The following is a 15,196-nucleotide window of genomic DNA, read 5'->3' on the forward strand; positions in this document are numbered from 1 at the left end:
TTTTTACCTAAGATTGAAGTCTGGTTCTGCAAGTGCAAAGAGGCAACTGTCTGGTAGCCTGAGGGTGAATCAACAGCTGCAAGGCCACCCACGCATACGGACACAGCTCTCAGCTGTCTCTCCATTTAGAGCCCCAGTTGGTCCTGACCTCTTACAAATTTGGTGTTTTCACTTTGATGTTTATGAACCGATTGCATTAAAAATGCAGGATAATGATTCAGGGTTAGAGAAATTATTATTTATACAAATGTGGTTAACACCTCATCATTTTAAATTGGCTGTGCTAATAATGCTCATTGTGCTCTTCGGGGTGTGTGTGTGTGTGTGTGTGTGTGTGTGTGTGTGTGTGTGTGTGTGTGTTGCCTGAATCTGCAACCTACATTTGCTCTGGCAGTATGTTGAGTATGTGCTAGAATAGAATGGACCTAGGCAACTCTAGGGTTCTACAACTAAATACACTTACTTAGGAAACCTCCTAAATAAGTAGGCCCCTAGATATAAGTGAAAAACATGGGAATTCACTCCTTACATGGTATCTGTTGCTCCGGCAGTTCTCAAAATGTCCTTTTGGAGCATCATAAACCCATTCTTTTAGAGAACAACAAAAATATTTAAGGTTTGGTGTATTAATTCTGAAAGCCTCAGATGATAAATAATGCTAAAAAACCAAATGCTATTTGTTAGTAACTAAGTGGCTGAACATTTAAGGAGAATAGTTACCCTACAATACAAGTTAATTATAAAGAAACATATCTTTTTAAAAATACAAATACTGAAAAAAGGTCAACAATAATTCAATCAATAAAATTTCACCAGTATTTGTATATGCCTAAATTGTATCAATAAAAGTTTATGGAAAAAGCTTAAGACAGATTTACAATTCCCAAATTCACTGTTGTTTCATTAGACTAGATATATGCTCTGTAGCTTTATTCTCTTCATAGTTGGGATAGACCCACTAGCCACATGTAACTTTTAAAATTTAAAGTAATTAAGTAAAATTAAAAATTTAGTTCCTCTGTATCACTAGCCACATGTGAAATGCTCAGTAGTCACCCATGCTAGTGGCTACCATATTGAACAGCACAGACATAAATTATTTCCATCATCAAAAAAAGTCCTATTGACAGCAATGATTTAGACTTTTAGTCCCTATAATTTTATGATAAAGTATTATGTCTACTCTTCTAACATATATCCTTGCTTGCCTTACTCAGTTGAAAACCAAAGAGTGTTTAACAGAAAGCTGAATATGTGCCCCTCCCACTGAAGGAGAGGGCAAAAAGGAAGGAGAAGAAAGGTGAGCAATGTTGGAACAGGTATTTTAAGAAAGCAAATTTAAATTTAAAAGGTTTACCACATCTCTAGGTAGAAAGTCCTAAGTACTAACTCCCTGAAATTATGTTCAGTAGACTAGGTAAAAAATATTAATATGGTTCTCTAAGCTAGAAAACACTCTAAATTTAGAGAATCTAAAATTATTTAAGAACTGTTAGAATATATCTTCCATCTATATAATTATGATTAGATTCATTCTAACTTAGCATTTTATTAAAACATTAATCACAATTCTAAATGTCTTGTCAACCACCTCAAACATTCTACTTCTAAATCTATTCACAGATTCCCTTGAGTAATATGTTTAATCAAATTTCAGAAAAGCTCACCCACTGAAAAAATTTACCAGGACTACCAATGCTGCAACAGTCAGTAAGATTCAAACACCCAGCTGGCCAAAATTCAGACTCCTGTTTTCTTGGGGAAGGAGTGAGAGAGCTTTTTGTAGGCATGAAGTAGTTCTCTCTCCTGTTTCCAAAATTTGCTCTCACTGCCAATTCACCTCAAATAGTCTTCATACCCATAATACTACAGGGCTTATAGCGTCTATACCACAGCACTGACATGCAGAGTGGAGATAAATGTCAATCACATTGATCCTAATAGATGAATTTCAGGGAAGAACAGAATGAATTCTGCTTCGGTGAACTGGAAAAAATGTTTCCAAATAAAAACAAAGCTAACATTATCAATAAAGTATTGAAAAATTATAATATTCACAGCTCTACATAAACTTCAGCAGTCAACTTTCCTTGAAGTTAAATTCCTTCAAGTTAGCACATTAATGGAGACATAGAAGGAAATGGAAGGAAATCATAAGAGGTTTCCCAGAATTTATATGCCCCTTTCTTCACCCGTCTGTTTTAAAAGATTAAAAAAAAATTTTATTTTAAAGAAATTGGATTGCCTTCAAATAGACCTTCGAGAACCTCCTACTGAGTGACTTTAGGCTCTAAGTACTAGTGGTAACCCTCTGAACTATTCTATCCAAAGGGTTTCCAAGGTATATTTTGCAATCAATTGAATAATATTTGAGCAATGCAGAATTCTGGGTAATTTGAAAATAAATTCAGTGCTCCAACTCCATTATAAAAAGTGCTAAACTACTAAGATAATTCTATTTTCAGTCCTAATCAGGTATTATCATTGGCTTTCAAATTCTGATGCTTAAAAATAACAACCAATGCTAAACTATGATAAATACTAAGAACGTTAACCCCAGCCATCCAAGTATCTAGAACATTCTATATATGAAATAAGGAAATAAGATAATTATTTCTATATATGAAATGAGGAAATAATACTTCCAAATTATTGGTTCCTATTTTCCATAGTTCTTTCTAATCAAAGATAAGTAATCTACTATATTATTCTAAGTAGTTACCAAAAATAAAATCCTAGGTGTCATGTTTAAATAAATGGGGAGGCAGGAATTGCAGTTTTCTTTCCCCTCGTTAAAAAATTCAAAGACAGGTGGTATGGTGGCTCACACCTGTAATCCCAGCACTTTGGGAGGCAAGAGGCAGGGGGATCCCTTGAGCTCAGGACTTCATAACCAGCCTGGGCAAGATGGGGAAACCCCATCTCCATCAAACAGACAAAAAGTTAGCTGGGCATGGTGGTGCATACCTGTAGTCCTAGCTACTTGGGAGGCTGAGGTGGGAGGATAGCTGGAACCTGGGAGGCGGAGGTTGCAGTGAGCTGAGATTGCACCACTGCACTCCAGCCTGGGTGACAGTGTGAGACCGTCTCAAAAACAAACAAAAACCATAAAGACAATGTAGAAAGACGAAATAGACTTGGATTATTTATCTGATTGATATCAGAATAATTTAAATGTTGTAGGTAAAATATTTAGAATAGAGGTGACAGAACTAAACTACTCAAAACATTCACTTAAGATACACAATTAGTTTCTAAAATATGCACATTCCTGGTTTCATATTTATACATATGGTATTTTGCTTAATACCCAAGATGCAGAAATACGAATACATAGAAGATATCAAATCTATATGATAAAAATTGTCATATAATTTATATATACTTCATAGCCTTCTAACAGAAGTGATACATTTTTTTCCTGACAGTGGCAACTCAATTTTGCTTTGGAATAAAATAATTTCAGAACAAAGGAAATCTGCAAATATTCTCGTCCTTACTTTCAATGTGAAGATCTTGCCAAATTTTTTCAAATCAAATGAGGGACTATAAAATATGTTTCAAAACATTTTAGTAAGTAAGCTATTTATCCATATCTATCATGTGAATGTACTATTCAGAAAAATTCCGGCAAAACTCTAGTATAACCCAGAAACAGATTAAATTAAATTAAGTGTAATCTTAGTTCTGGGGAGAAAAATGTGTAAGTTGCTGCACATATTTTTTTTTTTTCAAAATTATGTGTTTGTTAGGTCATATTGAAATATGTATCTGTATTAAGTTATAGCAGGATATTTAGTTCTCCTGTATTACTACTGAGGTATATGTGTTCACATTTATTTATACTGAAAGACACTAATGTTCAAAAGTTAGAATAAATACAAAAATGCGTCTTGTACTTTGCTGTTTTAACCACTTGATATCTTAGGTGTACATCTTCCTTTATGATAACAAATACCAGGCCCAGACTGACTCAGCTTTAGTCATATAATACTGTAACACTCAAATGGGTTTCAAAATATAAACATCTCTGCTCTTGGATAGTTTTTTTGGGGGAGGATTATCCTTCAATACATAACAGATGCAAGTATGTGCAACTGGGTGGTAGGAGGGGATTATTTTTATTATGAAAGGGGATGGATCCTTTTCACAAAGGGACAGATCATATTTATTAAATAATTCCCTTAAAAACTTTAGATCTTGGGCCACATTTCACAAAAATTTTGGAATGATATTAAACAGTCTTTTCTCTTTTTAACAGCTGCATACTAAAAGTCACCCAATTTAACAGCCTTTAAGGCAATAATATGGAATCAAGTCTCAAATCGGATGAAATATTCTGCTGCAGATTACTTGTTGTCTAACTGCATCAATTCACTGGTTGAGCAGTCCATAAAAAAGAATTTAAGCTAACTCAAATATTTGGGAGAAAAAAAAGAAGAGAGACTAAAACATGTCAAATGTGCTTCCTGAGAAACTATGTCTCATTGCATAAGTTAAGCATGAGAATTTCCACTTCTGTAAATCTCTCATGCAAAAATAGCCTAACACCTAAAATAAATCTGTCATTATTTATATTATTTAATAAATGAAAGGAAATAAAATAAAAGTTGAAATCTGGGCCGGGCACGGTGGCTCATGCCTGTAATCCCAGCACTTTGGGAGGCCGAGGCGGGCGGATCACGAGGTCAGGAAATCGAGGCCATCCTGGCTAACACGGTGAAACCCCGTCTCTACTAAAAATACAAAAACAAAAAATTAGCTGGGCGTGGTGGCAGGCACCTGTAGTCCCAGCTACTCGAGAGGTTGAGGTGGGAGAATGGCGTGAACCTGGCAGGCAGTGCTTGCAGTGAGCCGAGATCACGCCACTGCATTCCATCTGGGGCCACAGAGCAAGACTCCATCTCAAAAAAAAAAAAAAAAAAAAGAAAAAAAAGTTGAAATCTGTTGTTTCTTAAATCATATCTTCCAGATTACCTAAAACTAAAATCACCACCCAAAATCTGAAAAACTATAATTTTAAATTTTATTATATAGGTTTTCTCAATAACTTCCCAACACAAAGCAAAAAACACCAATCATTCCCAAAAACTACAGATACATAGTTGGGTCTATAAGTTAGAAGGCAGAGAAATATTAACTTCAAGGAGTTTAATTATGAATTAGTACTGTATTTCTGAAAACATTGGTGATACTGAAATAATACACCAATAGACATGACCAATATGATCCTGGCAAAATGCATATCTCGCTGATCAAGCAGAAATATATCCTTTTATAAATGTTCTGAGGAACAATGCTTAAAATTATACAAGGGTTTAAAATATAATTTTAATGAAGTATATATAAAGTGTACATGAAAAGGGGAAATATGAAATCTGGCAAAAGTCTTTTGGCTTTCTTACAAATGGTATCCTTATAATCCCCCAACTATCAGAGGATGACATATTTTTCTAGAAAAAAACAAAACGACTGCAACTGTATTTCCTATGATGCTTTATGTATCAGAGTCACTTGCAGATTCTGGTCTGCTGTCATCTGGCCCATCACTTTCCTTGTCCCAGTCTTTCATAGATGCTCCCATCATGAAATCATCACGTAGGATCGTCCAACCTGGGCCTTCTTCTGATTTCACTTCAGTCTGAGGAAAATTATAGAATCAAAATATTCCAAAGTTAATTCCATCATAAGGAAACAAAAAGGTACAAGCTACAAAACAAACTTTTCAATGCTTAGTTTTTAAAATAGGGGTAAAACCAAGAGAAATTATAAATTGACTTACTTTATACACTATGATTATACTATGATTATATATGTACAAATGTATAATAAAGAACTAAACATTAATAAAATATTGTATGGGCTCCATAAAAGAAACATGAAAGCAAACTAAAAAAAATTTTTTGAAGTGAGGGAAAAAATATAAATCTAGGTTTGGTATTAATTTTTTAAGCACTTCTGACAACCAAAACAGACTTACAATACTATTTAACCTTCAGTGATAATTTACTAGAAAATTTTGGGCAAATTATTTCACCGCAAATAACAACTTAACAAAGGCCTTTAACCCAAAGTAAATGAAAAGTGAGAAAAAGAAACAACCTTGGTACTATGCTAGGTTTTTTAAGATGCCATCTCACTTAATGTTTTCATAAAAATTTGAACCAAATGTTCTTTATTTAGGTTATGAGCTCACTGCCTGACCCAATCATGTAATCAAAGACTAATCACATGTTGAAATTATAAATAAATGAAGCAGGCAATAAACATAATAGGTAGTCAATTCGTTTCATTTAGTCACAGGATTTATTTGGTACTAATTGCAGGCTTTCATTTCATGGTACAACAGTACCACCCTGTGGTATCAATTAAGTAATACAATAGATGCAGCACTCAAAATTTTTCATTCCTTCGACAAATATTTATTGAGAATTAGCCGTGTATCAAGCACTATGTTAGAAACATAGTGATGAACAAAACAAAGTTCTTGTTTTCAGGGGGCTAACAGTCTACGCATATCTATTTATGTCAATCACAAAAATACAAAATTTTGTAAAAACCTAAGGTACAAGAACCCATGACATTTGGTTAGAAAACAGTGTTATCATTATGTGGTCATTAACTACATAAAAAACAGTTTAAAAAAAAATATATATATATATAAAAGATATTTGCTGGGTTACAAGAGATTACTTACCTAACTGCTGTAGCTTCCGTTTATTTAAAAAAAGATAGCCCTGAAACATTCATTCCATTAAAAAAAAATAAATTGAACACTATTACAAGCAAATAGGAAAACTGTCCTATTGGCTCACTCTTGTCTTCTTGAGGTCAAAATATCAAGCAGAGCTTGTGCTTAAATATAACTTGAAGACTGAATGGGATATAAATGTAAGCAAAGATTTCAGAACTGACTTAGTATGTCAAACATCAACACACTTTTTACTATAATTTACCCAACATACAGAAACAAATAAAAAACATCTGTGCTATTTAAAAACCAACATAAAACAGTTCCAATGCTTCTCACATCACACTGATAGGAGAACAATAATGTAGGAAGATAACTGGAGTATATTAACAACTTTTCATTTCTTATTTCTACAATATCAAACCTACTCTTAAAACTGAAATTCTACTTCTATTAGATTAAGTTAGCTAGCTGGATAAAAGGCCATTTTTCCTGATTTTCACTCTGTCACCCAGGCTGGAGTGCAGTGGCGTTATCATGGCTCACAGGAGCCTCGACCTCCCAGGCTCAAGTGATCCTCCCACCTCAGCCTCCAGAGTAGCTGGGACTACAGGTGCACACCATCATGCCTGGCTAATTTTTGTATTTTTTTTTTTTTTTTTTGTAGAGACAGGGTTTTGCCATGTGGTCCAGGCTGGTTTAGAGCTCCCGGGCTCAAGCAATCCACCTGCCTTGGCTTCCCAAAGTGCTGGGATTACAGGTGAGAGCCACCACACCCAGCCAACCCAGGTTTTCTCTAAATAAAAAACTGATGTCCACAATGAACAAAAATCCACTTAGAACCAACAATTATAACACCTCTCCTGTCAAAGTAAGAATTCAAAGCTTTCAATTAAATTCGGAAAAGTGTATAGCCATATCCAAATTGCTGACTAGCAAAGACCTATCCTGACTTTGGTATTTGAGTTTACATATGAACAAGTGCAATCTCAGTGTGAAGCCTCTACGTTAGGCAAGTACACCCAATATGCCATCAACACATTACTGAAAGAGCACACTGATCCCAAGTGACTGACTCAACACAGAGTGTTTCTACAAGAGAGCTCACCCTGACAACCAACCTCTAGTTGGACTGAGCTACTCCTCTACTCCTCTCCTAGGTAGCACCAGAAAACCCGCAGGCAACAGAATAACGAAGAAGAAAAGGGAACACGGAAAAAACTTTTTTTTTTTTTTTTTTTGAGAAGGGTGAGTCTCGCTCTGTCGCCCAGGCTGGAGTGCAGTGGCACAATCTCGGCTCACTGCAAGCTCCGCCTCCCGGGTTCACGCCATTCTCCTGCCTCAGCCTCCCAAGTAGCTGGGACTACAGGCACCTGCCACCACACCTGGCTAATTTTTTTGTATTTTTAATAGAGACGGGGTTTCACCATGTTAGCCAGGATGGTCTCAATCTCCTGACCTCATGATCTGCCCGCCTTGGCCTCCCAAAGTGCTGAGATTACAGGCATGAGCCACCGTGCCCGGCCCACAAAACTTTAAACACGTATTTCAGAAAGAAAGGAACAATAGTAGACCAAAGGAAGGAATTCACTAATTAAAATGGTGACACCAACTATATCGCATGCTTGTCTTGAAAGATGATTGCTGTAAACATGTATTTTAGGCAAGAAGAGCAACAACAGAGTAAGTACAACATTTTGCTCAATTGTCCAATGTAAAGAGTAACAAGAAGAGCTTTACAAGGGGATTTTGGTGATGTTTTTGTCTCTTGGTTTCAAGGATCAATATAGTCTATATCAGTGATTCTTAAAGTGTGATCTTTACACCAGCAGCATTATCCACATAACTTGAAAATATGTTATTAGCAATTCAAAATCTCGAGCCCTGTTAAATCAGAAACTCTAGGCATGGGGCCTAGCAATCTGTTTTTATAAGCCAGTCAGTGATTCTGGTGCATGTGAAAGATAATTATTTATTTGCTTTAAATAAACAAACATTTTTTCTTAGTGACAGTTTTTGTTCACTGCTATAAGACCAAGTATACTTTATGGCGGAGAGGGAAAGATTTTAGAAAATCCAATATTCGATTTTGTAAATCTAATGTAAGATTCAGCACTGTATGCCTTAAGTATGGACATCATTCAAGCTATCATTACAGTAGCATTTTTACACTGTGAAGCAACAATTTGGAAAAAAAAGACACAATAGAAAATTTATAAAAACAAGTGTGGGTTAATACATTTTAAAAACAGATATGTTAGATGGCATCTGTCAAGATGGCAGCTCAAGAAAACCTTGTTTAAGGCCAGGCGTGGTGGCTCACACCTGTAATCCCAGGAGTTTGGGAGGCTGAGGCGGGCAGGTCACTTGAGGTCAGGAGTTTCAGACCAGCCTGGCCAACATGGTGAAACCCCATTTCTATTAAAAATACAAAAAATAGCTTATGCGTGGTACCACAGGCTTATAATCCCAGCTACTCGGAAGCTAAAGCGGGAGAATCACTTAGGAGGAGGAGGTTGCAGTGAGCCGAGATCACACCACTGCACTCCAGCCTGAGTGACAGAGTGAGACTCTGTCTCAAAAAAATAAAGAAAACCTTGTTTTAAAGGCAGCAGAATGACTCTTTAAATTCTAATGCCTACATTTGCTAAAGACATATGTAGAAAGAAAAAAGGCAGAAGGCCCATGCTAAAGTGGCAGTTTGAACATAAACAACTAGTCTTGCTCAATTGCAATACTCAATAAAACTACACAAAAATGATTTGTTGTTTTAAAGACATAACTCAGAAGGACAAGATCAGAAAAGACAATATCAACACAATTTTGAAGGTGAAGGAGATGAACCAGAAGACACCAGGAAAGTTAAATCCTAAGACTGCAACTGTCACACTGACAAAACCAACCCTATTTACACTGCAGAATCTGCAAAAGAAACAGAAACTGGCAGTATGTATCAGGGACTTCTGGAAGTTAAGGGTTGAAGTGGAAGAACCAAAATAAAAAGCACTGGGGTGAAAGGTATGTTCTGAGAAACATTTAGTTCTCTACTTCCCCATCCCATTCCACAATAACCTGGCAAAATACCCGGAGGTTTAACTTCTGAAGAGGTAATGGGCTTGCGCAGATGAAGGCATAGGTATAGAACCGAAAATAGGATTAAGTTACATACACACACACAGCAACCAGATATGGAATCCCAGCTCTCTTCCCACACTGGGCTCCCAAAATGCTGGTAGGCAGAACTTTTTCTTCTAAGTAGGAGATTGGAAGAGTTACTTTATTGAAAACCTGACCAGTTGCTAATAAATTCACCCAGAGAACCCTACAGTGAAATTTAAGGTGGATGACATAGATATATCCATAGCTTCCAGTTGAATTTTTTGGTCTATTTGTTCTAATCATGAACACACAACTAAGGATTATAAGAAAGAAGAGAACAATGCAAACACAAAATTTAGAAAACGACTTGCAGAAAAAAAAATCTCAAGAGAAAAAAATTTAGGGAAAAATATCATCAACAACCTCAAAGAGTTAAAATATATTGCATCCATAAAATCAGAACAGTTGTTATTTGATTTTACCTTGTTTATGTATTATTTTTGAGATGAAATTTCACTCTTGTTGCCTACGCTGGAGTGCAATGGCGCATTCTCAGCTCACTGCAACCTCCAACTCTTGGGTTCAACCAATTATCCTGCCTCAGCCTCCCGAGTAGCTGGGATTACAGGCACCTGCCACCAAGCCCAGCTAATTTTTTGTATTTTTAGTAAAGACGTGGTTTCACCATGTTGGCCAAACTGGTCTCAAACTCCTGACCTCACGTGATCCACCCGCCTTGGCCTCCCAAAGTGCTAAGATTACAGGCCTGAACCACTACACTCGGCCAACAGTTGCTATTTTAAAAGAAACATCAGGAGAATAACAAAGAGCTTAAAATTAGAAATATGGTGGAAGAAACAAAACAAAACGAAACAAAAAACCACATTATAAATGTCAGAAGATAACACTGAGGAAATTGCCCAGAAAATAGACTAAAAGAAAAGAGATAAAAAATAGAAGAAAAAGATAACTACAGAACCAGTCCAAGAGGCCCAGTATGCAAATAATAGGAGCTCTACAGACAGAGAAAAAATGTACAGTAGGAAATTAATGAAATACTTTAACAAAATTTCCCAAAGCGAAGGACACACATTTCCAGATTAAAAGCAGCCCTCAAGTGTCCAATATAACACAATGAGAACATTATTGTAAAATTTCAGGACAACAGGAACTAAAAGAATATCCCATAAGCTTCCAGGAAAACAAAAGTCACATACATACTAATAATCAGAACTCAAAAGATTCAGATTTTCCAATAGCAATCCTGGAAGCAAGGAAGCAACAGACAAATACTTTCAAAATGTCAAAGAAAAATAGTATCCAACCTAAAATTCAATATTGAGACACGTTATTATTGAAATGTGAATACTGAACAGAGGTATTTTCAGACATACGAGGTCCCCAAAAGTTTACTTCCAATGCAGCCTTTCTCAGGACACCAAGGATGTTCTTCACAAACAGATGGAGTAAAAGAAAAAGAAGAAAACATGGGATAGAGAAAATAGGAGTCCCACCACAGGAAAAAGAAGGAAACAGCCAGGATGAGAATGAATGGAGATTCCAAAATAACAACTACACATCAAGCATGAAGGACAACCTGCAGCCAAGTGACTCCGTGGGACAGCATGCTGAAAGCGGTCATCACCATGACATCTGTCACTGTATGTTATTTTAACTTGACAAAACCACTGGAGAATATGCTTTAACAAAAGAGTGAGAGTGGACCAAGAAAAAAAGGAAGATCCAAGAACCCAGAAATAGGGAATTCAATACAGGAGAAATTCCAAGGATCGCAGAAAATTTAAGTCCCAGATGACAACAGTGAAGCAACCCAAGAAAGCAATCAGGGGATACAAAGGAAAATAGAGGCCTCTAGGAAAGAATATCTCAGAGAAAATAATTACAATAGATAAATTACTTCAGATCATTTGACTTTGAAAAACTAAATTAATTAAGGAAATTAAATATGAAAAGTCAAGACAATGATTAACTTCAGGAAACCCAAATAGAAAGAAAACATACAAATATGGAATATTACAACATTCAGCTGTAAATAATTTTTTCACATGAATAATAAATGCTGAATACTGATAACATATAACTGTAAACTAACTACATTGAGTGGCCAAAGGAGAAGAGACTGTGTTAGATAATTAAATCTTTGCCTATTATAACAGAAAACTAATAGATAATGCCTCAAACTGATTAATCAAAAGACACGACTTATATATATGCACATAAGTTAGTGATGGCAGTGGCTGACCATCCGGAGTGGCTGCTGCCAATCGCACCGGTTGCAGCAGGGAGGTGCAGGCGGTGGTAGCAGGAGCGGAAGCAGCAGTGGCGGCGCTGGAACCCTTGTGCCCCGCGTCCCTGAGGCAGACAATTGTGTCACACCCACGCTCACACAGCCAGGCAGGACCCGCTCCCAGGTCCGGAGCCTCTGCCATAGCCTCAACCTCATTGCCGGCCGCGTCTTGGGAACCCGCGAGTACCAGGCCGAAGGTGCAGGCAAGACTCAAGGGGCCAGCCCCCAGAGTGTCGGGCTCATTTGTGCGGGGCTGGCAGGGGCCATGCCACCTGCAAACTTCCCTGCAGCTGCTGCCGCAGGGAAAACATGGAGTAGGCAGGCAGTTCCCAGGCCCGCTCCTGGGAGTCACAGCGATGGGGCCAGACTAAGTCGCCCGCCGGCGGAGGAGCAGCACAGTCAGGCACGGAGGGGCAGGCTGAGAGGGGCCAAGAGGAGGACTTGGGCCTGGGACATTGCCAGGCTCCACAGAGCTGGTGGGAGCTGGGAGCAGGCAGAAGCCCCGCCCTCGCAGGCATAGCTGCAGCAACCCAAGTCCCGGCTGCAGACCTAGGTATGGCTGCACTCTGGAGTGGAGGGGGCCAGGAAGGCGCCCCCTGCCCCTGCAGGCTCGGAGTTGTCTTCTCCCACTGCCTGGTTTCTCCCGGCTCCCAGTGCCCGCTCCGATCTCAGAGCAAGGTCGGAGAAGAACTCGGGCACTGTTACAGCCCAGCTGGGTGTACGCACACTGGGGGCAGTGCTGACATGCCAAGCCCCTGCCCCCTTGGCCCCCTCCGGACTTTGGGTGCCAAAAAGCATGAGAGGGAGGCCGAGGTGGGGCTAAGGGCAGCTTAGCACTGACCTGCAGGCACTCCTTGGCCAGAACAGTCTGGGCGCCATGAGCAGTGGCAGGAAGCAGACAGGCTGCTGGGTAGAAGGGGGAGGGTCCCCGGTGAGGCCCCACCTTCAGGCCAGGGAGGGCCCGAAGCCTGGGGACCGGGCTGCCAGTCCTGGGGACCAGAGTGGGAACCTGTAGTGCTTTTTCTGGGCCCACCCACGGTAGCCCATGGACAAATTGGTACGCAGTTCCTCTCCTCTGAGGCCCATAAAAAGCCCCGAACTCAGCCAGACCCAGAGTCAACAAGACCACCAGCTGCAGAGAGGAGCTATCCACCCCAGGGTCTCCTCTGTTCTATCGCTCGAAAAAGCTCCTCTTCATCTTGCTCATCCTCCACTTGTCTGTGTACCTCATTCTTCCTGGATGCAGCACAAGAACCCGGGACCTGCCGAACGGCGGGTCTAAAAGAGGTGTAACACAAACAGCGCTGAAATATGTCCCTTGCTCACCACGTTGCAGGTGACAAGGAGAGAAGAAGGAGAGAAGAGCTGCAGCCCTTCGGGAAGCCGACCTAGGAGCTCCCTGAGCCAGGACTGTGACACCTCTTTAGGGCTCTACAGTTACTGGCATCTCCAAGCTTCCAGAACGCCACGACGTTCCCTGGTGTCAGCCATGGAAGCTGCTTACAGTACACCTGGCCCAGCTGCAGCATTACAAGTAGCCGGCGCCCATGCCATTGCCTGGAGCTGTGGTGCCTGGCTGTGTTCAGTGGCAGGACCCCACTCTCGCTCATACATTCCTCGCTCTTGGCAGGCGTCGGATCCAGGCTAGTAGTACGAGCCGAGCACAGACTGCCAGGCTGAGTGGGCAAAACGAGCCCATAGGACCAAGCAAAACAGGCAAAGGCACCACTGGCCACAGAGGTTTCCAGCTGGTGAAGCGACACCCAAGGATCCTGTAACATTAGGAATACAGAGATGTATAAATGCCAGCAGGACTAGCTAGAGAAGTAAGAATTAGTTGCCCCTGAGATAGGAGCTATGAAGAGTAGGCAGAATGGGGGTGGAAAACAACTTTATTTTATAATAAACATTTATGGCAAAATGTGGCTTTTTAAACTACATGTATAAGTAAAGAATTTTAAAAAAAAAAAGGACAGCAAGAAACAGAAAAAAAAAAAAGTACACCTAAACCATTTCCACAAATCCTAAGTTCCCCAAGCTTCTTTTCTACCAAGATCGTCCCAAAAATATTCTAAGAAATCCTTCTAGTTTTATCAACAATGATGATTCTGCTCTACTTCCTAACAATAAATGAAAAAGGGTCAAACACAGTAAGTATACTATGAAGTCATTGTGTGCCAAGCACTTTATATAATATTGCCTTATTTCTAATTCTCTTAAGATTCCTGGCCAGATAGCAAGTATCATGCTTACCTTATAAGAAAACTAAGGCTCACGGAAGTGAAGTAATTATTCAAGTTCAGAGTTAATAAAGAGCCGAGTCTATACCCAAACACAGATTCATTTGATTGCAAAGCCCATGTTCTTTCCACAACACTAAACTTCTCTAAAACTTAACTGATGATACGAACACAATACAGTAATATACTGTGTTCTTATATAACCTGTTATAACCTATGAACAAGTACTAAAATACATGCAAAATGCTGAATATGTTTAAGGTAATTTCCGTAAAAGATTTGGGGTAAATTACATTACACACTGGATTGACATAATTTCAATTTGCTATATCTTTTCAATTTGCTATATCTTTTCCATATAAATCATATTTATATTCCATAAATATGATTTACCATTAAGTATAAAAACTTCTTAAATACTTGGAGCACCCACACAAAAAAGAGGTAGATCAAAGTTTAACATAAGAAAGAAGAAAAAAGAAAGCCTGAGGCAAATTCTAAATGTGTCATTCACTGGAAAAGCTTGCTTGGGGTGATCCCTGAATAGATTTCATTAAATGTCAAGACATCCTGAGAATGGAGGGTTTTTTGTTTTGGTTGTAAAAGAGAAGTAGTAGCAATTTGGTATATTCTTTTTACAAAAGGAATAAAAAGAGAGTTCTGGATTTGAATCTTAGATAAGCCATTGATTCCAATACTGCAAATTAGAAAGTTTTAGAGGTCCAGGCCTTGAAAGAAATAAAACATTTATTATTTTTTATTAACTGGGTATAGCTATAATGTAAGATAAAGTTAACCATACTATACATGTTAGACAAAGGTATTTACTATTATAGATGGAAGCTGTGTTATAGCTGT

At 38.6% G+C, this 15,196-nt stretch overlaps 1 protein-coding gene across 1 annotated transcript in view; it reads right to left on the bottom strand.

The window, feature by feature from the left end:
• Positions 1 to 278: 278 nt before the first annotated feature.
• The window catches only part of RRP15 (ribosomal RNA processing 15 homolog), a 51,073-nt gene continuing 36,155 nt past the window's right edge, over positions 279 to 15,196 (bottom strand). The window contains exon 5 of the mRNA XM_012506460.2: positions 279 to 5,641. Coding sequence (XP_012361914.1) covers positions 5,498 to 5,641 — 144 coding nt within the window. The 3' untranslated portion in view covers positions 279 to 5,497. The remainder of the gene's footprint in view (positions 5,642 to 15,196) is intronic.

Source organism: Nomascus leucogenys, chromosome 5, assembly GCF_006542625.1.
Source record: "Nomascus leucogenys isolate Asia chromosome 5, Asia_NLE_v1, whole genome shotgun sequence".
NCBI classification, from domain to species: Eukaryota; Metazoa; Chordata; class Mammalia; order Primates; family Hylobatidae; genus Nomascus; species Nomascus leucogenys.